The 25,489-nt window shown below is 43.8% G+C and overlaps 1 protein-coding gene across 1 annotated transcript; it reads right to left on the bottom strand.

The window, feature by feature from the left end:
* Positions 1-931: 931 nt before the first annotated feature.
* On the bottom strand, positions 932-24,847 carry C1H1orf198 (chromosome 1 C1orf198 homolog). The gene is made up of 4 exons (XM_066616674.1): positions 24,416-24,847; positions 14,277-14,327; positions 5,593-6,129; positions 932-4,596 (listed from the first exon to the last, which is right to left on the bottom strand). Exons 1-4 carry the CDS (start codon positions 24,761-24,763, stop codon positions 4,540-4,542), a joined length of 993 nt encoding a protein of 330 aa, XP_066472771.1. The 5' UTR covers positions 24,764-24,847; the 3' UTR covers positions 932-4,539.
* Positions 24,848-25,489: the final 642 nt, after the last annotated feature.

The raw sequence follows: 25,489 nt of genomic DNA, 5'->3' as shown, positions 1-25,489 counted from the left end.
TGGACCATTTCAGTGACGTGGAGAGGGGGGATTTGCTGCATGGGAAACAGTCTATCCTCCATATCTACTTTACCCAGGTTTTGCGCACTGGAGAGAACACTGTTCCAGAACCACCATTCAGAGTGCGATACCATAGTCTTCCGAGACTGAAGGATGCCAACAACCAAATAACCAACAATTTCTCCACATGTACATTCTTCTTAGTATCCGTCAAGAACCCTGTAAAGGATTATTATACCCATTACAGTTGCTGAGGTCGAGAGGAAGTGGCTTGCCTAAGACTGCTTAGTGAATTCATGACAAATGAGCTCACTTTCAACTGGGGCATTATGCTACATCCCCCCCAGCCTTGCGGGCATATACACAGGTACTGTGCCAAAGCAGGGTGGAATCTCATCCCCTAGAACGTTACCAGTATGTGGGGGGGGGGGGGTGGAAGAAATGGCAAAAAAATGCCACTGTTTTCAGTTTCAGAGATAGGCATGGCTATCCAGCAAAGATCCTTGAAGTCCATTCAGATTACACATACACACCAGACTGAACTCAATAAGTTGCAATACAAGGCTGTAGTCCTCTAAATGCTTACTTGACAACAGCCCAAGTTACCTCAGTGGGACTCACTTACACACACACACACACACACACACACACACACACACACACACACACACTCTTACCTACCTGATATGCAAAAGACTGATTCGTACCTCCTTTTTCCCTTGAACAATCTGTTCAAGGGGGGAATTCTTTCCCTCACTGCATTCAACATAAGATTCTAGCTTGAATTTATTTTTCCAGACTGGTGAAAACCAGCTCTCTCCCCATGAAAATAAATTTGAGCTAAATATTTACAAAGAGCAACTGATGTGAATCAAGAACATGACAACCAGGTCCAAGACAGAAGAGGAAAGGACATGAGAACAAGAGAGGCTGGGCTACTTCAGGTGACTTTAATTAAGTAGTAATTTTATACAAAATGTGACCAAGTTCAACTCCGAGTACAAACTTTGGTAAAAACATATCTAAGAAAGGGAAAAGAATCAGGATTAGCCTTCAAAGAACAGTACAGGAAAGTCTGAATGCAGCAAGTACATTCAGTAACATATAAGTACATTCTGTAACAGAGTTCTGTAACATACATGGGCCTGCTGGTTCCAACGGGTAAAATGTGCTGAGAAGTTCTCCTCCATAAGCCTTGTTGACATGAATGGGAGCTGTGCAAGAGAACATCAGCAAGATTATCCCTCCATGTGCAAGAGGAAAGACTCTGAAGGATAACAAAGGGAACACACACAGATACTACCACTCTGTCATGTCAGATTTCCATTCGAGATCTTAGTAAAGATGCTTCTTCTGGCTTCGGGTATTCTCCCCTGGAGCCAACAAATCAAGAAATGCACAGTGCAGAAGTTCCCAAAGTGCGCATCGCAATGCTCTGGCATTGTGGTGCACTCACAGGGGTGTTGCAGGATGTCCCCGGTGGCTCCTCCTACCTCTTCTCCCAGGTGCCATCACCTTGGGTCTCATGAAGTCTCACAAGATTTGGGCATCGCCACCTTAGATCTTGCAAGAGCCAAGATGGCGGCACCAGGTTGCGCTGGGAAGAAGAGGCTGCAGGGGCACCATGACCTCAGTAAGTTTGGGAGCAACTGGCATAGTACTATCTTAGGCAAGCCTACTCAAGTAAATCCCACTGTATTCAAAGGGGCTTACTCCCAGGAAAGTGTTATAGGATTGCTGGCCTTACAGTGTTGGTTGATTAAACTGAAAATACTTGATCTCAAGTTTGTCATTTTACAGAACACAGTGCCGCCAAACTATCTTGTGCACAAGGTTAGGTTTTTCAGATTCATGGCTTAACTGGCAGAAAGTTGTTTTTTTTTTGTTTTTTTTAAGAAATGAAAACCCTTCTGAATATTTGGGAATTTTTTTTTTAACACAAATATTCAAGTGACCTCCAAAAATTATAAACATAGTTACAAAACAAAAACACCAAAAAACACCAAAAAGCTGTTTCAAAGGCTTTCAGAACCTCAGTGTGTTAATTTCAGCCTCTTCTTGCTGTTCTGAACTGCCTGGAATACGTCAAGTAACTACAGCATTATTGCTTTATCATCCGCATTTTTAAGTTAGACTACACATTAAAATAAACCCTTTATGAAGAGATGGGTATAACCCAGAAGTGTATCTGCCTACAAAAAAACAGCTACAAGTGGATTGGGCCCACAGCACATAGGGAGCAAGATTGACATTTTCCTCCCAGTCATTTCCCATCCAAAGGACTATTTGTAGCAAAAAGTGGTTCTTTGTCTCCCTGCAATCTTGCACTGCATCACCTCCCCTCCCCACCTAACGCTGCTTTTGTAACAAGAGACACACTTTCAGTTTTAACTTGTCTCTCAATAATGGGTTTAATGTCATACGTAGTTTGGCCTGAAGAGTCAATTCACACTTACACGGAATCACAATTTGTGCATGGAACCACAGCACAATTGTGATGCCAATGATAAACAAAGTCTGATGGGGGAGATGCACAACTAGTCACAGCTCCCCAGCACATGTCTACCATGCAATGTGGAAATTTCATGACAGGAACATCCAGTATGGGGGGGGGGGGATGATCTGAACTGCAGCTGTGAGGGGGGGGCAATACCTCCCCCATAACCACTGCGGCCCCAATACAAATCATCCTCCCCCACCTCCCAAGCTATTAGCCAAGGGAACACAGGCACAAATTGTGCCCGTAAACATTCTCTGTGACTAACAACTTGAGATAGTAGATTTAACTCAAGAAATGGGCATGGGGTAAATGGTTTCCACCCTCCCGCCCCAAGCTGTCCTGATACAAATCCTGTTCCCTCCCTACTGCAGAAAAGTAATGCACAATTTATGCAGAAGAAACCCAAGTCTTCATTTTAGTTCACACAAACAACAGAAAATTTAAGGTTGCTACAGGCTTATCATAACTGCACAGAACGAAGTGAAGGTGCCACTTTGGCTCTTTAACCTACAGAGATCTAGCCCAACACAAAAACTGCTAGAGCTCCATGTGGGTACTGATAGATTTGCACAGATGGGGCTACTAAACTGGGTTGATAATTCTGGATATCCAGTTTGAGATAACAAAGCAGGAGGTCAGTCACCTTTGGTACTGGATTGAACAGATCACTAGTTGTGCATAAAGGGAATTAAGGCTTGAAGGTGATGGGGACACAGTGGAGGCAGGATGGGAAAACAATGCTGCACTTCTGAGACATCATGTTCTTATTCATATCTGTTTAAAACACTAGACAAGAATGAGTCCAAACAGCAGAAGAAGTGGTAGAATCCTAAAGGGGTAGGTGGGGCTGTACCATTTCAGTCTGCTGGCAAACAATGCCTTTTAGTATTCCAAAATGTAAGGAACTTCCTATAAGTTAAGCAAAAAAACAAGGACAGACACAATATACTGTGTAGCACATTAAGGAGAATGTGTAACATATGGGAGTTCAATTCCTACTACAGGAAATAGCACCAGAAATTAGATAGTCATCTCCTCAAGAAAAACATTTTTTAATCAACAGGTTTTTTTTAAAAGCATCTCATAATGCTGTGTCATAAATATGGCATATTACCGTATGAAATTCTTGTTGAGGAGGGAGGGCGATCTACGCCCCTAAGGTTTATTACCAGGAATGCTAAGAAGCATCAATAGATTACCTTTTTGAGTCCTGCTCCCCAAAAAGATGCAAGAGATTATTACTCATATTTAATATAAAAGGACCAGCTATATTCCATATTTTTTCCATTTCCCCCCTTCATGTCACTTTTAGCTACAGCAATTTATTTTCTCAAGTCCTGTTACAGCACTGCTCTGAAGAGCTTCCTTTGCCAAAGCCTTATCAGGTGAGGCTGTTCCCAAATCCTGCAAATTGGTGAGTAGCAATTTGAAAAAAAGCTGGTCAAACTAAAAATACCTATACAAAAATAATTCTTCTCTTTTTTCTTTTTTTTTTTAAATCGGTGGCCTTATTTTCTGTATGGTTTATTTGAAATAGGCATCATGGATTTTGGTATTTGAGCTTGTGCTTCAGTAGCTTAAACCTCAGATCTTTTTAAATACAATTTTTCTTCTTTGAAATAACTCATGTTGTAGCTTGCAAGCCATTTTCACTAGTGTACAAATCAAAGTGGGTGCCTTTGTCAGGTGGCCTCCATTTCTCCATCTCTCTTTCTAATCAGATTTCCCCTCCCTGCCCATATACACTGTCGTTAGGAAATGTATCCTGTCTGCCCCCAACATGATCAATCACCTTGTAAGAGAATTTTAAGAATTCAACAAACCCAAAACATGACACTTTCTAACACTGAACCATTCCAAAGTACAAATAACCATCTGGTTTACAAAAAGTGTTAGTACAAAGGCAACATTTAAAAGAGCTGGAAAATTATTATTTTTGTTTTTTAAAGAACACATAGAAGCCAGTCACAAAACAAAACAAAAAAAAGGAGAGTGAGAGACACTTCTTCTCCAAAACAGAGTTGAAATGTGGTGTTTCTTTACCAGTTGTCTAGAAAATCAAATCCTGTCTTCAAGATAACATTACTTGTATTGTTCTGCGAAGACAAAATTTAGACAAAGTGAATAATTAAAGGCCACCTAGGATGAAAATTAATACTAACAATACTGTGACGTACACTTTGACACAACAACAAAAACTGAGTATGCCTGTGCATATCTCCAAGTCTCTGCCAATTTCCCCCCCCCCCCCAATATAGGGCTATGGAATTCTAAATTCACATCAAAAAGTCAGAGTTTGACACAAAATACAAGAGCCATTCTTAAAATGTTTGGTTGTACTCAAATAAGTGCAGCAAGCCACTCAATCCATTCTCACTGATGATTAGAAATTATGGTTTGCTACCGAGGCCACTCATAATTTGTGGACTCTCAGCAGAGATTGGGCTGACCAGTATTGGAGGCAAGTTTTGTCTCTGCAACTCTGCCCTCAAAGGGGCAATGTCCTTGCAGGAAGGACACTGGGGTTTTCCCCTTAAGAGTGAATGGCTGCCCTTATTATATGGAAACAAGCTTTCAGTCTTTCTGCCTGATCACTAGCAGGACATTCAAATCTGCCTTAGGCAACCAGACAAAGGTGGTTGACAAGCTCTGAGTTCATCAAATACTGACTGAATCTACACCTTGATATGCCATGGCTATGAGTGGCTGGCACCTGGTGTGTACAGATGGCTTTTTTTCCTGCTTGTGGAAGAGGGGGTGAAGCCCTTGCAAATACAGAACAATACCTCTACAACAGAGACTCTGCTTGCTACCTCACACTACAAAGGCAACTCCCACATGGAGATCCATTTACAGAACAGGGGGCACTATTTCAGGCAATGCTCAGCGCACACACCCTTATGGAAAAGGACACTGCGTTCGCATTAATGTGAATTCGAGATTTCTAATCGGCAGGATACAAAGAAAACAAGCTTAGGAAGGGTTTATAACACAGAACCCCTCATCTTCTTGCACAGCTGTTAACTGGGGTGGTGGTAGCTTTCTGCAAAGCAGTCCTCCCTGATAAAGCAAGGGTTAAACCTGGGCCTTACCTGACCAAATGTTTGCAAGTCAGATAGGAAACTGCCATCACCATCTTCATGTTTTGCACCAGTAGACAGTTTTTCTGCAGTTTCAGGAGGGACATCAAGGGAACTGACAGAGGGCTGGCCAGGAGGAGGCTTTTCCCATTGTATCGATGGAGTGGCAAGAACTGGGGTGACCAGCTTTTCTGGTTTTGGCTTCTCTACTTTAGGGGCCTCTTTTGGACCAGATTCCTGCCTGTAATAAGGCTGAAGGGTCTTCTCTCCTTTCTCCATTGATTTGATCTGGCTGGGAGTCAGGGTATAGAACTCCAATTGCTCCCCTTCACACTTGGAGCGCTCAGCGCTTATCTTCCAAAAAGAGGACTCCTCTTCTTTCCTAGCTGAAATTAACCCATCAGCGCTTGGCATTTTAACACCTTGTGAAGGTTTGGGGGCTGGGGGGCCTGGAGCAGTTTTAGTAGGTTGTTGTTTCTGTTCATTCTGGGGTGCCACTCCACCTGGTTCCTGGATCGACAGGGAAGCAATACTGAATTCCATCTGACTCTGTTAGGAATTAAAAGCAAACAATTAATTCCAAAAATATATTGGGACAGAAGTTGGGGGGGGGGTGAGGATTGGGACAGTCAGATCAGGGGGATCAGGATTGCAAGGAGGGGGTGCAATAGGTAGACAGGGCTGCAGGCTGTTCAAACAACTGCTAGGAATCAATTGCAGGCAGTGCTTGGTTTTGCACATAACCACAGTTTTTCGTACAAGTGCAACCTGAATGCGAAAGCTAGCAAAGGGGAACTGTGCAGCCTATACAAGTTGTGCAGATTAAGCAGATTTGGCAATATACCTGCTTATCTGGCATAATTCATTCTGTTAACCTTGCAGGGTGGGGAGAAACCCTACAGATTTAAGCTTATTTTGAAGGAGAATTATTTTTTAAAAAATATCCAGCATAAATTTAGTGACGCAATTATGGCAATTAAAAAAAAAATGCACCACACACATAGAACTGTGTTCAATAAGTAGCACATCTTTTTCTTAAAGACTCTTTGCTTATAGCACTGGCTTCCCCTTTGTGAGTAAGGCTTCTGCTCTCTGTTCCAAGAAAGCAGGAAGAACTGTCCTATCAATCTATTCTCTGCAAGAACTAGCTTTCTAAAAGTGGCTGTGTTTTTCCTTAGGCTGCTTCTACAGTATGCAAGGGAGTGGCACCAGGATGCTGGTCTCTTGCTGTCCTGTGTGCTCCCTGAGGCATCTGGTGGACCACTGGGAGATACAGGAAGCTGGACTAGATCGGCCTTTGGCCTGATCCAGTGGGGCTCTTTTATGTTCTTATGTACAATAGTGTAAGACACTGTTACACTGAAACTGCTAAGTTCTGGAGCTGCTGAATGTGGGTAAAACAGCCTAAAGGACACAGAACATCTGTTTCATCTGTCTGAAACATCCAGTTTCAGAGTGCCAAACTCATGAGAGCATCAGCTAAATGTAATTTTGAAGAATCTTCTTCATCTTTTGCCAGCATACTTGCTGAAATAAGGCAGCTATTTAGAGAAAGTTTTGCTAAACAACAACAGTGCCATTTCAGGCACTTGGAAGGCCAAAATAATTCTCAGAATGATAGGGCTTCTGTAACTGACCTGCATGCAATTGACAGAATGGGGATAGGCAGGATGTAGTTATGGAGCGTGAAGCCTTGCTTACCAGGGACCCAGTCCAAGTCATTTCATGTGGGAACACTCGATTCCTCCCTGCACCACAGAACACCTCCCGGATGCGAACGGAATTTGACAGCACAAACCAGAAGTGACTTCTGTTCACATTAGGGAGGCCTTCTGAGGAGGCCGTGCGTGACCTCCAGAGGGGAGGGCACAGCCCCATGGTAATTGCTGCACTGCGCTGGCCCCCTCACAGATTTCATTATCCACCGAATTTGGCATCTGCAAGGGGATCCTGGAAGGGATCCCCCATGGATACCAAGAGCCCACTGTATATCTGTTCCTTTCCCCTTCGGACTCGAGTCTGCTTCTCTCTTCATGGCTCCACCACAGCTTCTGTTTTTGGTGGTAGAATCAAGAGGTACTATGTTAGACTGTACCTTTCCTGCCAATAGGAGTTTGCATGTTTCAATGCTGCTCCGTAAAAGAGCCCATGCACATAGAAAAAAAACATGCCAAACATGTTGGCTTTCTATAGAAAAAGAGGGGTATTTTTGGCAGATGACTGTTCAAAACATACTAATTTCCATCTTGAGGTGGAAGCGGTACAGCCAGTAATGCAAATTGCCCTAAATTGATTTGATTTACCATGTTTGACTTCCCTTGACTAAAAGAAAACAAGTTAAAAGCATGTCATGTTCATTTTACATGCTATAAAAATAAGTTTTTTTCGAAAAGCTAAAGTAGTGGAACTGAAATGTTTGATCTGGATTTTTAAAAACTCAAGAAAGTACACTCAGTGTGTTTTAAATGTTATTGTCAGATAAATTCAAAGCTTTTAGTTGAACATTATTTTTATTTGGATACAGGTAATATTTTAAATGCATGACAATTACACTGTCCTAACACTGTTTCAGATTTTAAAGAAAAAACTCTCTGAATAATACAGTATATTAGCTGTTGCATGAGCTCAAAGGGCTATGTACACACACAGCAGTTAATTTCAGCTTTGAAATGGCTCAGTTTGACTGGTATTGAACCCATTCATATGTTCCTAGTTAATTTTATGGAACGATGCATTTGGAGGAGTGAAAGATTTTCTGCAGGAAAATACAGTAGTGAAAAAAAATGCTCCAACCCACATCAGTAGATATAGCCCACACAAACTATTACCATTTGATTCTACTTCAAACAGAAACTGGACCTTTGTTGAGTTAACAATCAGAACAGCATGTTGGGAACAGCCTCCCAGGGACTTTCAGATGGAGTCAATCACTCAAGGGCCCCCCCCCATGGCTCCGGAGAAGGAAAAACACACAGAGGTTCCTGAAGCAAGGTAAAAAGGGCAACAATGCCCTCAGTGCACTCTGTCAAGAGTGAGGCATATAGCAACCGAGGGAGGAAAGTGGGCGGAAGGATTCTTCCAATAGAATGCTCTCAGTCCAGAATAGCTGGAAGTCACTATGTCTTACACAAACCACATATCCTGTTTTTTGCTACGTGTTCAGGCCGTGGGAGGCAATGCAATGCTTGTGGGAAGGAGCTGGCCTGCCATGGCCTTTCCCCAGAATAACAGGCCCATGGAAGCACCGCCACACAGCAACAGCCTGGGTTTCCGTAGGCTGGTAGGGACAGGATCAGAGAAGGGTCACAAGTCTCATGCCGCCCTGTTCCAATTTGCAGAATTTGAGTTCACCAATCTGATCGTCTTCAAAATTCCCTCTAAACACCAACAGCCTCATCTCCTTCTCTCATCTTTTAGAGAATGATTTTGTAAACATTTGCAATCTTGTAGAAAGTCATCTTTGAACATTGCATAGATATCCTGACATCTGCCCCCCCCCAACGCAATATAGCTAGAATCACCTGAGCCTTGGCATCTCTGCAATGTAAACATTGTTCTCATTTTCCAAATAACTGACAGCAAAATATTTTTGCATGCCTCCACTACAGCCAGAGAAATCTAAGGTACCTAGAGGTTTAGTGCTATCAACTAAGATTGTCAAGTCTTTTGTAGTTCCATCCCCGGGCAATTCAGGGCCACTGGAGAAACACAGGATCACAGGCTCCAGGTCACTATCTGAGTTTTGGTCTTGTGCAGTGTTAACATTAAAAGTATTCAAAATGGAGGCATAATATAACAGAGGCTCATTTCAACTTCTGTAACAGCGTTATCTATGGGCCCACCCCCAACACAGTACAGACACCTCTCCTGTAACACAGTCTTGATTTATACGTTTTTGAAATAGCACTACAGATAAGAATACTACTTATCCACGGATTTTGGATCTGCGGATTTGGCTCAACGTGGGTCCTCCAGACTCCCACTGAACTGGTTTTGGCTCAACATGAAGCCTCCAGAGGCGACCAGAGCTCTGCTCCTCAGAAAGGCCTCCGGAGGTCCTAGAAGGGCACTTCTGATTTTCGGCCAAAAATCAGAAGTGCCCTTGTAGGACCTCTGGAGGTTATTCTGAAGCCATGGAAGGCTGTGCACAGGATCCACAAGCCTCAGAACGGCTCCAGAGGCATTTGGTGGTGGTTCCCGAAATTCGTGTGACTTGGTTTCATGCAGAATTCGGTATTCACGAGGGGTCCCGGAATGGAACCCTTGTGGATAACGAGGGTCCACCTGTATTTGCAAATTAGTACCAGAAGTCTATTTTGCACTGACAATTTTTGAAATAACACGGTCAGTTAGCTGTAGGAGCAAGCATGGAGAGGGGCCACTAAAGGCAGAATATTTTTTTAAAAGGAAAGAAAAAATGCTCACAGAGCTCCCACTTACTGCTTTCTGCAGCCAAAATCCTATCTACACTTACCTGGGAGTAAGTCCCACTAACTATAATGGGACTTATTTCTGAGGAGACATGCATAGGATCGGGCTCTCTGTTTCCTTACCGATATCTTCATTGTTGCTTTCAGTGTCACATCAGTAGCTACTCCCTTTCATTAGCCCCCCAACCTCAACCCTCTCCCTACTCCATCTTGGGCAAGTTGCCAGTCATCAGTGTGAATGTATGATGATTTTTCCCCAAACCTATACCAGTTACATTGGTTCCTACAGGAATATATTTTCAATCACTGCATGTTTAATATATGCACAGATTTCCAGCAACCCCCACGTAATAGACAGCTGCCAGTACAGCAGACCCAAATGACAGAATCCTCTTGTGAATAAAACCCAAGAGACTGTCACCTTTGTGAATAAACTCAACTGAACTTAAGTAGACTTACTTTTGAGTAAATATGCACAGGATTGCAGTCAGCCACTTGGCCACAATGCTAGATACACTAGCGCCCCTAACATAATCCTAGTCATGACAGTGGAGGAAAGTCAAAGGAACCAATAGGACAATCCACTTTCTGTAGCTTGTGGTCATACTGTACTCAAAATGATTTTTTTAAAAAGGAGAATTGACAACAGGCCTCTTGGAGGTAGTGGCGATACCTCATAAATTTTATTGGAGCTGTAAAAAAATACACTCACAAGTTTTAGCTAAATCGTTGTCAAGAGATCTAAAAACTGAATGCTTCTAGTTCTTCGCACCCTATTGACAGAGCTGAGTTATTAACCAGGGGCTGGCCACTTACGCTGAAAACTATACTTCTTTCCCCTCTCCTTCATCCATCACATCACTCCTGCCACAGAAAATCATATGCCCCCTGTGATGCTACTCTGGTCACCAAGATGAAGCCATACTTGCCTTTCTCCATTTCCCTTCTAGCCTGAAAGGGAGGCACAAGCTCCAAGGCTAGAAGAGATGAAGCCTGCCCCGTGGCTCTCTCAGAGATGCTCAGAAGAAGATTAAATGACACATTGATCCCATTGCACTCACAAAGTCTGTACTCAAACCCGAAGAGACCACAAGAATCCATCGAGTTATTTTTGTATCCCTTATTCACTCATTGGGAATGCGAAGCATTTCATTAAACAGATAGCATGCAGAGCCAAGACAAGCTTTTGGCTTTGCAATCTCAAAATAGAAGGGGGGAAAAAACACTACAAACTTTGAAATGAAGCCTGCAAAATGAGAATTTACAAAAACCCCACAAAATCCCTCTAAGAACAATCTAAGGCAGGGGTGCCCAAAACCCGGCCCTGGGGCCACTTGCAGCCCTCGAGGCTTCTCAATGCAGCCCTCAGGGAGCCCCCAGTTTCCAATGAGCCTCTGACCCTCTGGAGATTTGTTGGAGCCCACACTGGCCAGAAGCAACTGCTCTCAGCGTGAGGGCCACTGTTTGACCTCTCGTGTGAGCTGTGGGATGAGGGCTCTCTCCACTGCTTGCTGTTTCACATCTGTGAAAAGGAAAGGCCAGCCTTGCTTTGTGCAAGGCCTTTTGTAGGCCTTGAGCTATTGCAAGACCTTTATTCATTCATATAAGTTCATCTTTAATATATTCATTTATCAAAACTTATGTAAATTTATTCAAATTTTAAATGTAAATTAATTCTTTTTTTCCCCTGGCCCCTGACACAGTGTTAGAGAGACGATGTGGCCCTCCTGCCAAAAACTTTGGACACCCCTGATCTAAGGTATCAGGAAGCAAATTCTCCCTCCAGTCCAAGAGTTAGAAAATAAGAACCTGACACTGATTGAACTGACAGACTGAAACTTAGGGTCCAATTCTATCCAACAATCCAGCACGGATGCAGCCGTGGCAATGGGATATGTGCTGACTCCTGTGGTTGGGGGGGGGGAGGACAGTCATGGAGGCCTCCTCAAGGTAAGAAAACTTTTGTTCCCTTACCTTGGGGCTGTATTGTGGCTGCATCAGCATGGAAAAGTTGGATAGGATTGGGTCCTTAGTTCTCTATTACACCATCACTGATGTATAAAGATAAAGAAAAGACAAGGGCAAAAGAAATTCATCTATTAGTTTGTTAATTAAAAGATACCAACCAGGAAAAAAATACTATGCAGGTGTCCCTCCCCCTCCCGTATCCACAGCAATTCCATTCTGGACCACCCCCTGTGGATACTGCAAATCCCTGGATAGCGGGGACCACTTTAAAAATGTGTAGAAAGTAAAGGAAAAGAGTCCTAAAGAGCTTCCCCTATCGCTGTACAGTGACCACTGTGTTTTGAGTGCTCCAGGCAGGCTTCTGAGCTCCCTGCAATCTCTTCCTTTTCCTTGAGGCCCTTCTCTTTGCCCAGGTTCACCCTAGAATGCACTGTGGTGCATTCATGGGCAAGTCCTAATTTGAAAGCATAGGTTTAGCAACATGGATCAAGCCCCCAAAATATGAGAAGCTGTAAGTAATTAGTGCTTTGGCACTGTACCTTGTTGTGCTCATGTTAGGATCATGCCACTTGTCATCAAACAAGGACAACCTGAAAGGGGGGAAGGCTGAGCAGCCCCTCACCCTTCCAGCTTTTCTGTTCCTGATCAGACTCCAGGAGTTGCTTCTTGGTCATCAAATAGGAGGAGGAAGCATGCAACTACTTTTAATGCGCAGCTTGACCCTGAAGCTTGAGATCTGTTGTGTCATTCCCATCCCCAAGCAAAACCTATTTTATTCAAGCAGAAGAGAACAGCATCAACCACAAGACTACATGTAACATTGCTTTTAATGAAAAGCCAAAGGAATGCAGCATGACATATGGGTGCTCCTTATGCTCAAGACAACATGGACTCTGCACAAGAGTCAGAGATAAGGAAACTGCCGCCGTGACTGACCTTGGAGAGGCAGGATTTGGGGTACATTCAAAATAAACAATAGCATAGTGTGCCCATGCAAGAGAACCAAAAGGGTCTTTCAGCTTCTTCCAACAACCAAAAACAATGTGAGTACACACCTATCCACTTAAAAAGGGGTTGCTTCCTGTAGTAGTAACTCTGGTTCCCCCAACGAGGTTGCAGTGTGCACTGCACAGAAGTGTTTTATTGCTGGAGGAAACAACTGCCTCTTGAGAGCATAGATACAAATGAACCCCCAACTCTGTTGTAGCACATCTGATGGCTTGAAAGATACAACGGACTGTTTTCTTCAAGTGCGGGTTCTCATTCATTTTAATGGAACTTTTCTGGTAAGGGAGTAATTTCCTCACAACTGTGATTGATGAATGCATATAAAACCAAGCTAGGCTGTCAAGCTGATACCTTGAGAAATGTGCATATAAGAACATAAGAACAGCTCCACTGGATCAGGCCATAGGCCCATCTAGTCCAGCTTCCTGTATCTCACAGCGGCCCACCAAATGCCCCAGGAAGCACACTAGATAACAAGAGACCTGCATCCTGGTGCCCTCCATTGCATCTGGCATTCTGACACAGCATCTGGCATTCTGACATAGCATTTTACATTTTCTCATGTAGTGGGGTAAAAGGCAAGCCTGACTTCTCTCACCTTTCCTTTCTTTTTCCTGGGCTTGTTCTTCCTCCCCCTCCCCTCTAAACAGCCCACCTGGAATCCTTAAAACAAAGAGGAAAGTACTGCAATAGGTAGTGCAATAGGACCAGTGCAAGCATGCCTGTTATCTCAGTAATCCTTATTACGGCTCTGTAAGAAACAGCAGTATCGAAGGTGGGAGGGGATGCGGCCAAGAGGATAAGGGCTTGTCTGAAGTATGATTCAAACCAGGGACTTGTTGGTTCACACTCTGTACGCTATAATAATTGAAGTTGCAAGGGGGAGAAAAAAACGCAGAATATACAGTAGTCAATGACCCATCTGAAACACCATACATTCTGATTGTACAGAACTCAGTGGCACAAACTGCTATGGCCATATTAAGAGCCCTACATATCACCTAAGCTTTTCTTCATAGTTTATTTTGATTTCCCACCTTCATCCATCAAGCTCAAAGCGGCTTACACAAAGTCCCAAGAGGCAGTGCTTCATAAGAACCTATATTCCGGAAGCTCATGTAATACTAATAGCTTGCACGTTCACCAGAAGAAAGAGTTGCCTTCCACACTAAATCCCTTTTAAATCACTATGGTGATATAACCTGGCCTTGAAGTGAAAGAAATGGAAGCCCATTAACAATTAGCCCAAGGTAGCCCAACCTCAAGAAGGAATAAAATAGTTTAACACACCTTGGTTTCCCATGAGAAAGGAGCAGAGTGTTCATCTTGCCAGGTAATATCCTGAAATAAAATTGAAGAATAAGTCACACACAAATAAGCACACACACTTTTAAACGCCAAAGTGATAGATCTGTATGATGGACCTTCTACACAAGGCCAACTGAAGGATTTCACCAACCTCTCTTTTAGTCAGCTAACAGACTGAGGTAGAACCGACAAGAAGCAACCAGTAAACCCTCTGCTTGCTACCTTGCAGACTTCACTAATTTATGTACTCAAATTAAGACAAGCATGTCATTACAGTATACCTATTTTGTACTACAGTTGATATCTAGACCAGTGGTTCCCAAACTGGTGGGTCACAACCCACCAGCCAGGGAAGTGCTTGTCCCTTCTCCTTTAAGAGGCGGAAGGGGAAGCAGCAACACGATCCCCAGGATTGCGCTGCTGCTAGGGATGGGAGGCTTTCTTTTTAAACTTACCTGCAGCCAGGTTGAAGTCCTGGAGGGTCTCAGGGGCCCTCAAAAAAAGAAGAAAATGAGCACTTCCTGTTTCATTATGAAAACTGGAAACGCCCATTTTTTTTTACTTTTTCAGGCAAGGGGAGTGCTGTAGAGGACTACCCAGACCCCCCCCCCCCAGGACTGTAGAGCACTGACTGCAGGTAAGTAAACCCCCCCTCCCATCCCCAGCAGTAGCACAATCCTGGGGGTCGCTCTACTGCCTTCCCCCTCCCTCGCACATACTTACAGTGCTCCCAACTCCCTTGTAGGAGTTTGGGAAGCACTGATCTAGACAGATGCCATACCATTTTATATCAAAGAATTCTATACACTTAAGACTTGTGGGAGATTTACAGGGATGTTAAAAGATCCATCATTCCACATTTATTGCCTCATGTAATTATTAAACTAGCATATTTTGAAAAAGTATTCTTCCCCCTGTTTTGAGTTCTCTGAAGGGAGTCCATCTAGGCTACTTCTTGGTGTTCATGCAGAAGAAGCTAGCCATAAATGATACCCTCAGCCTGAAAATGTTCACCAAACTTCTAAAGCCAGCCCTCAGACACAATCTATTTTCTTGATTTGATTTATAACTTGCCCTACTCCAAAAAGCTCGGGCAGGTAATTTTTATGTAGTTAATCATAATTAACATGCCTCTAGGGAAGAAAAATTCAAAAGTGGAGGCACAGCCCCTGGGAACATCTCTCTACGCAACTTTACTTTTCTTGATTTGGCACATACATGACAACGTCAAGTGGCCACACCAAGGTATATGAGATGTTTTGTTGAAACCTCAAAGTATGCTGGGACTAGGCTATCAATTTACTGGAAAGATGATAAAATACAACCTAGCAGAAATTATTAGCAAACTTGAGCCCAACAAACTGAATAGGCGAAAGTACCCCCAATTAACATTTTGAAACATTTACGATAAATCTTCTGCGGTACAGAGAATAAAAAAACTAGAAATCCATCTTGATGATTTAAACATACAAAGAAATCGAGCACTTCCCCTAAAGAGATGCCAAGACACTCAACTTTCATTCACCCTGCAGCATATTTAAAGAGATGGTGTTTCTGTCTGTGGACCCCTGCACACACTTGAACTCATGACAGAAATGCCATCCACAAACAAGAATTCAGTCATAGAGCTAACCTCAGCAGCCAGCTGCAAGGCATCAAATACATAAAAGTATATATATCTAACTACAACATCCAGGCAGCTTGTTAGAAAAACGAGACTGGAATTTTAAAATGGGACGTTGCACACTGATAGCTTTCTTTCCTGACAGCAAATGACATAAGCTGAGATCTGATCATCCAACAGTGTCGAACAGCCAAATAACTCTTCTGTTATCCAAATCAACACAAAGATTTCTCTGTTGGTAACTAAAGAGTATTACAGTAGCAGCTCTATTACATAATAGTTTTGTTTTTTTAAATATTGGAAAAACATGAAGATCATGACAGCTTACACAGTTAGAGCCAGCGGTACAAAAAGTTTCTAAACCACTTTTCTTCAAATCCCTTTTCCCCAAGGACTATCAATTCACACACTCACTTTATTATTTATTTTTCACATTCTAACAGCACCCTTCCTTTAAGGAACTCAGGGCCATGTACATGGTTCCTTCTCTCCTTGTGTCTTCACATCAACCCTGTGAGGTAGGTTAAGCCGAAAGATAGCAACTGGCCCAAGGTCACCCAGGAAGTTTCATGGCTGAGTGAGGATTTGAACCTACATCTTTCAGGTCTAACACCAGAACCCCTATCATATACCATCCTAGTTGTCTCATTTCACAACAATGTAGGGGGAAAAAAAACTTACATGCACCATCATGCAAGTATACCAATGCATTCATTAGAATGCCAGTGTCTATAATACAACAGGCACCAATTAAGAATACACTGATTGGGAAGCTACAGTTAGTGCTGAGTTTTTGCAACTTCCCAACAAGTGTTCACAATTCTGTTTTGCCAAGGGTATGACCTTCACTGACACTCACCAGGGAGAATCTAACAGTTTTGGGCATACTCATGGCATGAGCTGGAACAATCAGAGCACATTTCCCAGTTCTTGATTTCTTTAAAGGATGTCTTTCCAAATCATTTTTAACCAAAATCCCCACTGCCAATTCTCAATCTACAGAGGACGCAAGTGGAACACACCGTAAAATAATATATTAAACTGATTGTAGGAAATGCTATGGAAACAGAAAAACAAAAAAATTTAATTTCCTAATGGTCCCCCAAAGTAAACTAAATACTCTTTTTCTACAGTGCTCTCCAACTGAGCATCACAATGCACTCATGGTATTTTTAAGCATGCACAAATTACGTAAAAGGTTTAAACCTCACACTAATTTACAGGAATCTGAGCACCTATGTCCACTGAGTTTTTTTTTCCCCACAGAGAAACAAAACTCTTTATAGGCCAATAGTGTGGGATGTAACAAATTCTGTTTTTCAGACCTTAGGAGGCACAACCCAGCAAACACTCATGAGCACATCCCAAAGGAACAAGACTGACTTGTGATGATAGTCAATGGGACTTACTCCTGGGTAAGTGTGGGTAGGATTACAGACTAGGATTGTTAAAAATTTTCCTGCTTGATGATAGCACTTCCGGCCATGACATCACTTCCGGTGGGCCCTGACAGACTTTCATTCTAAAAAGTGAGTCCTGGTGCTAAAAGTTTGAAAACCAGTGGTCTATACAAATGTCATGCACTTTAGAGAGAAGTTGTCTTGCGGACAGCTGAAAGGGTCCAAAATGTCATGGTCAGCCTGACTCATGTCAGCAGGAGAGAACATGTACCACCTGTTCTTAAGAACTACTTTACCTTCCAGTTGGTTTCTGAACATTATTCAAGTGTGGTTTTTTCCTCTAAAGTCACGTGACACGTGAAGGTACTTTCAAGGCCCCGTGGTATCTAAAAAAATGCCTCCACCTGCAGACTCAGACTGCAAAGCAGGCCATTCTCCACCTGTCTCTGTCAAAGTAGGAAGCTGAAGGGCTCTGGCAGTAGCAGGTGCCTCCTTGGGAAGTCCCTTGCTTGGGGGGAGGGGTACCCAGACTTCTCACCTATTCTGGAGGGCAGGCAAGGAGTCTCTCTTTAGATAAGATTCAGGTTAACTGCCACAAAATTTCAGATTTTATTCTGACTATTCAACAATAGTTTTGCTGTAACTTTTTTTAATTCTTATGTTTATATTGCATTTTAACGGTATTGTCTTTGCAACTGGATGATGATGAAAGCAAAACCCAGACAACCCATCAGGTAAGCATCAAGATTCCTAAGATGCAAACAAGTCTGTTTCTGCTATTTGATATAACAGTTCTACAAACAATCAAATACTTACTAGTATCCCAGAAAGGACCAAGAATACAGAATGACATTCAAGTGATTTGGTTGCATGGGACAAAGGAGATTCAACACACTCCTGGATCAGAAACCTCCAGGTATAATACACATGTATGCACAACCACATGCACTATATGGTGTACTTTACACAGGAAATGGAAAAAGTACAGCATCTCAAATCAGGGTGTCAAACTCATTTCATACAATGGGCTGAATAGCATTCATGATGCCTTCTGAGGGCTAGAAGTGATGTCATTAAGCAGGAAGTCATGTCACTAATCAGGTCATTACCAGAAGTAAGCACTTTTTTCCACTTGGGAACTCATTAGCTGCAAATAAGAGAAAATATGTAAATCTTGATCATATTTTCAAGATATGGGAGAGCCCAATGAACACGTGGGCTGCTGTTTCAGCAGTGACACCTCAGCACAGCTCAACAGCTGAGAGCAGTGGCGTTGGGTGAACCCAAAGCTGGATAAAGAGATTCTGAGGGCCGCACCGGCCTTATATTTGACACCCCTGGTCTAAATGCTTCGAGCCGTATTTAAAAACATCTTGTGCATCAATATCAGTCTGTAGTTAACAAATTCCACTCACTGCAAATTGCATGTGGTTATGAGTTCATTGCATACAAGTTTGACCCATGTTTGGAGATAGTAGAAGAACTAGTTTGACACTACCTGCCTCAACTACAATTAAGAGAGGGAAATTAGTCACCAAGATGCAGACAATGAAACAGATTTCCAAGAACTTCAATGGTTTAAGTGTACCTTTTAGATTTACTCTTAACAGGGAAGAGATTTTTCAGATGATAACTAAAGTGCAAATTATGCATGGCATTGTTGATCAAAGAGGACTGAAAGAGGTCCTTTTACATTAAAAAAAACAATATTTGCTGCATGGGGGAAAGGGAACCCAACCTGGGACAGAGGCATGCAGTATGTGTGTGTGTGTGTGTGTGTGTGTGTGTGTGGAGGGGGGGAGTTCACATGCGCCATTTTTGTGCAGAAAGTCAGCCTCCCAAAGCAGTCATCTTCTGCAGAAGCCACTATCTGCCACAAATAGCCACTTCAGTGCTTGCAATTTTCAGCAAGACAGGTGACTAGAATCACAGGTCAGATAGCATCCCACCCATATTTTTAAGGTCAAAGTTAAGTATCATGTGAAGTCAGCCCTTACCTGATCTTGAAAAGTGATTGCAGTCAAGGCACCTAGGAATCCTAAAAGGAACTGCAGTTGCAGCATTCATACTGGGCAAGCTCACCTTGTCTCTCTTTGCATTTGGCTCTTTCCAAACCTTCTCTGAGACTGCTTGGAGAAATCTCAAATTCTTCACTAGAGTTCTCTCCTGGCTAGTAATGTAATGGGCCCTGTGACCAGATGTTCCCTCCTCCCCTCATCTGCTAATCTTGACTGACTCCTGATTTGAGGCAACCATCTTTCCACTTTAAATCAGAATAGGAAACTATGTTTCTTTGTTCATTCAGTAAAACAGGATTAACCCGTTTTATAATCCCAGTTTGCAGGACAAACACAGATCATAGCTGACCATTTCCAGGAAGTGATTAGTGATATGGAGAAGAGCTAGAAGGAAGAAAGGACCACACAAAAACAAGGTCTGTTGCCAGACCAAACAAAGTTAGACTTTCCTTGAGAACCAACCAATGTTGTCTGTCAAATGCTGCCACTACTGCACCGCCCCTTGGGAGAAGCAGTCCAAGTGCCATACCAGGGCAGTGTTCCCAAGATACCCTTTCCAGCCCATTTTGAAATCTGCCAATAGTGTCACTAAGAAACCAGCAATTGCAGAGAGATACTCTTGGCACCCAACGAATGGTCTGAGATCAGCAGGTGCTGTGCTTTACTAAAGCTGGGCAGTGATCAAATCCCCTTAAACAGAGACCAAGCTCAATCGTAAGTTTTGCAACACCACCAAATAAGTGTTTAGGGTACACTCAGATACCCTAAACACTCAGGGTACCCTAAACACTCAGATACCCTAAACTGATTTGATACTCAGATCAAATAAGTGTTTAGGGTACACTCAGACAGTCATATTTCATACAAGCGGTTACGCTGGTGAGTTTTTAATGTCATGCGATGCAGATTTTTTTTTTTCTTGCAAAGAGGCACGTGCTCCATTTTCCAGTGGCTTTGCTGTAAATACCTAAACTCTGCCAATACCTAAAAACACTTACACTTTAGACCATTAAGTTTCATTTTCCACACCCTTGTTTTTCCTGGCTCCATAGCAGCAGTGGAAAACCTGACAATTTAGAAGGTGCCGTAAAACTTGGAATAGCCACAATCATTATACCACCAGGCTTTCTTGATAAAGCATGAAGAGGACTGCCATATTCCTTATGTGAAGTGTAAACATTTCCTCCGTTTGAATTTTGACAAGATCTTCCTACCATCTAAGAACATAAGAACAGCCCCACTGCATCAGGTCATAGGCCCATCTAGTCCAGCTTCTCACAGTGGCCCACCAAATGCCCCAGAGAGCACACCAGATAACAAGAGACCTGCATCCTGGTGCCCTCCCCTGCATCTGGTATTCTGACATTGCCCATTTCTAAAATCCGGAGGTTGCACATACATATCATGGTTTGTAACCCATAATGGATTTTTCCTCCAGAAACTTGTCCAATCTCCATTTAAAGGCATCTAGGCCAGATGCCTTCACCACATCCTGTGGCAAGGAGTTCCACAGACCAACCACTCGCTGAGTAAAGAAATATTTTCTTTTGTCTGTCCTAACCCTCCCAACACTCAATTTTATTGGATGTCCCCTGGTTCTGGTGTTATGTGAGAGTGTAAAGAGCATCTCTCTGTCCATCCCCTGCATAATTTTGTATGTCTCAATCAAGTCCCCCCTCAGCCATCTCTTTCCTAGGCTGAAGAGGCTCAAATGCCGTAGCCTTTCCTCATAAGGAAGGTGCCCCAGCCCAGTAATCAACTTAGTCGCTCTCTTTTGCACCTTTTCCATTTCCACTATGTCTTTTTTGAGATGCGGCGACCAGAACTGGACACAATACTCCAGGTGTGGCCTTACCATAGATTTGTACAACGGCATTATAATATTAGCCGTTTTGTTCTCAATACCTTTCCTAATGATCCCCAGCATAGAATTGGCCTTCTTCACTGCCACCACACATTGGGTCGACACTTTCATCGACCTGTCCACCACCACCCCAAGATCTCTCTCCTGATCTGTCACAGACAGCTCAGAACCCCTTAGGATCACTGTTAAGCAACTCTCTCTGAGTTACTCTAAAAATTCATCCATAAAAAGAGCCAGTGAATGAAATTCTCTTTTATTTGAGTGTTTTATGTAGTTGAACATTTTCTAACGATCAGTTCCATGTTTTTTTCTAACTATAGGTTCCGTGTTTTCGTCAACATTTAATCTAATCCACACCCGCACCTGCCACTCAATTACTATAACTGGACCTAGAATTCTGTAAAAACTAACCAGATGAACCACTATCCTAAACTCTACCTGGGTACATGTGTATATTGGGGAAACATGTCCTACCAAGGTAAACATTTTCAAACTGGGATTAGAGGAAGACTGGGATTCCTTGGAATATTATCAGGAGTTGTTCTGCTAAAGAGATCTGTAAATATGGAAAAGCATACCTGAAAAGAAGCATGCCACCCACAACACTGCAGCCACAAGAGAGCATTCATGGTGAACTCAGCAACACACAAGGTCCATCAGGACCATAATGCGTGTGAATCAGGTCTGTTATTGAACAGGTCCAAAAAGAGACTGCAATGTGTTTGGATCCTCAGAGAAGACAGTTGGGGATTCCTACATGCCCATGTGGAAAGCGTTATCTGAAAGCAGAATGTTTGAAAGCCTCTGTACCAAGATACTAGATATTGTGGAATTTGTTCTGAGAGACTAGCCACATTTGGACGGACGAGGATATGCTTTAAGTCCATAAGTATTTTTCTGATGCTCTATGGTTAAAAAGTCAGGGGGGAAAAATTCCAGTGGATTCTCATCTCCAAATAAATATATGACAAGGCTGCTATTATCTTTCATTTCCTAGAAGAAATACTTAGGCTGTCCTTGATTACTGAAGGTGATGGCATTATATAATAGTCACCACCACCACTTCATTAAATACTATAAGCTCAGGGTTACTACTGTGCCCTTGTACCATTCTCCAAAAGATATGCACAGATGAAATACATGCACAGCATGCGTTCCTAGAGGTAGCATCTTCAGGTAATCTGCTTTTAAACTTAAGGGGCAGTCAATCTAGTACCCCAGATAGTATCAATGCCATCTTCACCTGTTGCAGCCAAAAAGAGGAAGCATTCTATGGCACGTAGAAAGCAAACTGAATTATCACAGCACTGCTTTTCTGCCCACAAAACTGACCAAATGGATATATGACACAGAGAGAAAAGGCTGTAGATATATATGTACGTAGAAAGACAAAAAGTTCACTGAATGAGATGAGTCTTCTAAGACACATCCTGACAGCAACAATATGCAATTGAAAAGGATTCAGCCTGTTTCGGGGACTATGCCATCATCGGAATTCAGGTTCATGCACAGCTGTCCCAGGAACGCATATTACATGTCACAAGTACAGTACTGTCTGACAAACTCTAAGTGTATACATGCACTAGTGTGTGCAATCCCTGAGCTCATTGGGGGGGGGGGAAACACACACACACACCCATCAAGGCAATAGTATGTATTGTCATGTGTCCTTCCAGCTCACACCAGAAAGCTGCCACATGACCCTGGATGAGCCTCTATGAGCCTAAGGTAACTTCACAGAGAATGCAGCCAACTGAGTGAACTGGACTCTGGTCCATTTCAGCTGCAAAATGAAAACACAGGACTTTTACAAATGCAACTTCATCAAGTTTCCCCATTTGACCTTTTCGTTTTGCCCTCTCCTTTTAGTGCAGCAATAGGCAAATTTGAAGGGTGTGTGAATCCATCAAACAACTTCTCAGTCTTCATTGTGCATCTGAGATGGGGGGAAAAAAGTCACAGAAAGCTTGTTGCTCAGGGAAGTAGCCAACAGTCCCTGAAGGATCATGGCATTTTTTGAACTTGTCATCCAGGCTTCTGCAGCCCAACATGGCTAATTGGGGAAGAGTCATCGCTTATATTTATGACATGCAAATTAGCCTTTCTTCTCTCAGGGTGGGGTGGCAGCTCTAAATACATACCTAATTTTGCAACATGCACTTAGAGTGCCAAAGCCACAACAGGACACTTCACAGCTACTCCCACTAAGAAGCCTTCTCACAAGAGAGCAACAGTCTCTTCCAAAAGTACTGACAAGGCTTATGGGCAGTGACAGATATAGCTGTGGTGGGTGAGAAAGATCCCTTGATCACCAAGAGAGTAAATGAGCATTGCCAACAATAAAGGAACTGTTTCAGGGGTTTCTATAGCCAACACGATTCCATGACATCCTTTATTAGCTAATGAAAATCCAGAGTAATTGAGCACCTGTCAAAGAAATGCACACACATGCAAGAGGTTCAGTGCAACAACCAGGTAGAAACCTTCTCCTTTGTGGGCCATGGAAGGGCATAAGCCTGACAAATCATTATGCATGCCCTCTACACTAAAACCCTTTTATTATCCCAAATGTCTGATATGTGTGAGCAAGTTAACCTAAGGGAGGGGAAGGGACATGCCCCAAGGTACTCACTCCCTACAACTCTTCTGGGCACCATCCAGTCTTTATGAAGACTTATTCTTAGAAATGAATATTTCCAGGAATAAGTCTTCATAAGCCCCACCTGAAAGAACACAAAAGGCCTTTCTGCAATTCCCCATCAACCCAAACTTCATTTTCCTTCTACTGAAAGGCTACAATCCTATCCAAACTTTCCTGGGAGTAAGTCTCATTGAATACAATGGGACTTACTTCTGAGTAGGCATGCAAAGGATTGGGTTGTAAGGTTGCAATCCTATGCACACTTCCCTGCGAGTAAGACCCATTGGAAACAATGGGACTTACTTCTGAGTAGACATACATAGGATTGGATTTCTAAGGTTGCAATGTGCACTTTCCTGGGAGTAAGACCCAATGACATAATGGGACTTACTCCTGAGTAGATATACATAGGACTGTGCTGTGAGTCTCCTCCCTCCCTAGTCGACACTCAGGGGGAGGCTTCGGTTCTTTAGAACCTTCCCAGCTGGGGGGTGGTTCTAAAGCCAGCCAGCCAGCCGGAAAGCAAGAGTGTTCCTGAGCAGGTACAGAGCGCCCGAAGGGAGGGAGGACCCACCTCGTCGCCGAAGCGCACGACCTTCTGGCCGGTGTTGAGGCGCAGGCTCGGGTAGCAGGCGGGGGGCGGCGGCGCGCGGGCGGCCCCTCGGTGGGCGGCGTAGCGGGCCTGGATGTGGGGCTGCACCAGGCTCTGGTCGACGATCTCGTCCTGCTGGCGGGGCGGCAGCCGCTCCCAGTCGGGCCCGTAGCGCTCGCGGATGCGCTCCTTCTCCGCCATGATCTTGCGCGCCATGGGGCTCAGCGAGGAGAAGTAGCTGAAGCGCTTGCGCTCCCGCTCGTCCAGCGGCCGGTTGCCGTTCAGCGCGGCCGTGCGGGAGGCGGCGATCGCCGCGGCCATGGAAGCCATTGCCGCCCGGCCCTGCTGCTGGCGGCGCTCCTCGGGCTCCGGGACACAGCGCAGAGGAAGGCGCAACGCACACCCGCCGCCGCCGCGCCCTCCTCTCGGCTCCCGCCCCGCTCCCCGCCTCCCTCCAGCCCCCGCTCCCGAGACCCGCCCCCGCTCCGCTCCGCTCCTCCTGGCCGCAGAGTCGCGGAAGCCTCGTCGTCTGCGCGCGATCGGTGCTGCTGTCTGTGCGCGCAGACCGCGCCGGTGCTGCGCGGCGCAAAGGTGGAGAATGGAAGGCTGGCGACTGGGTCTGGCCCTTCTCTTGGGAGCAGGGCCGGCCCATAGCCCAAGCCTAGGCATGTCTACTCAGAAGTAAGTCCCATTGTGTTTAATGAGACTCCCAGGATTAGACTTACTCCCGGTAGGTCTAACGCTCAGTAACCATCCACAGACTTACTCCCAATGAGACTTACTCCTGGTATGGATAGGAGTGAAGTCCAAGACTCTCTGACACCTGAGGAGGCATGCAAAATGCTACCCCCCCCCTTTACCCATGGCTGATGTGCCAGCCTCTGCTCCTCCCACTCCAGGGTCACCAGATACAATGGAGGACAGAGTGCCTATACCTTTAAGTTTAAACACTGAATCAAAGAGGGAATTTGGGCAGTTGCAGCTTTTTAAACCCTTCCATGTTGAGCTGCACCTGCCCAAATTCCCTCTTTGATACAGTGTTTAAACTTAAAAGTA

The sequence above is a fragment of the Tiliqua scincoides genome, chromosome 1, assembly GCF_035046505.1.
Source record: "Tiliqua scincoides isolate rTilSci1 chromosome 1, rTilSci1.hap2, whole genome shotgun sequence".
NCBI classification, from domain to species: domain Eukaryota; kingdom Metazoa; phylum Chordata; class Lepidosauria; order Squamata; family Scincidae; genus Tiliqua; species Tiliqua scincoides.
Note: the sequence above shows the minus strand (reverse complement) of the source record. Positions and strands in the feature narration are given on the sequence as shown.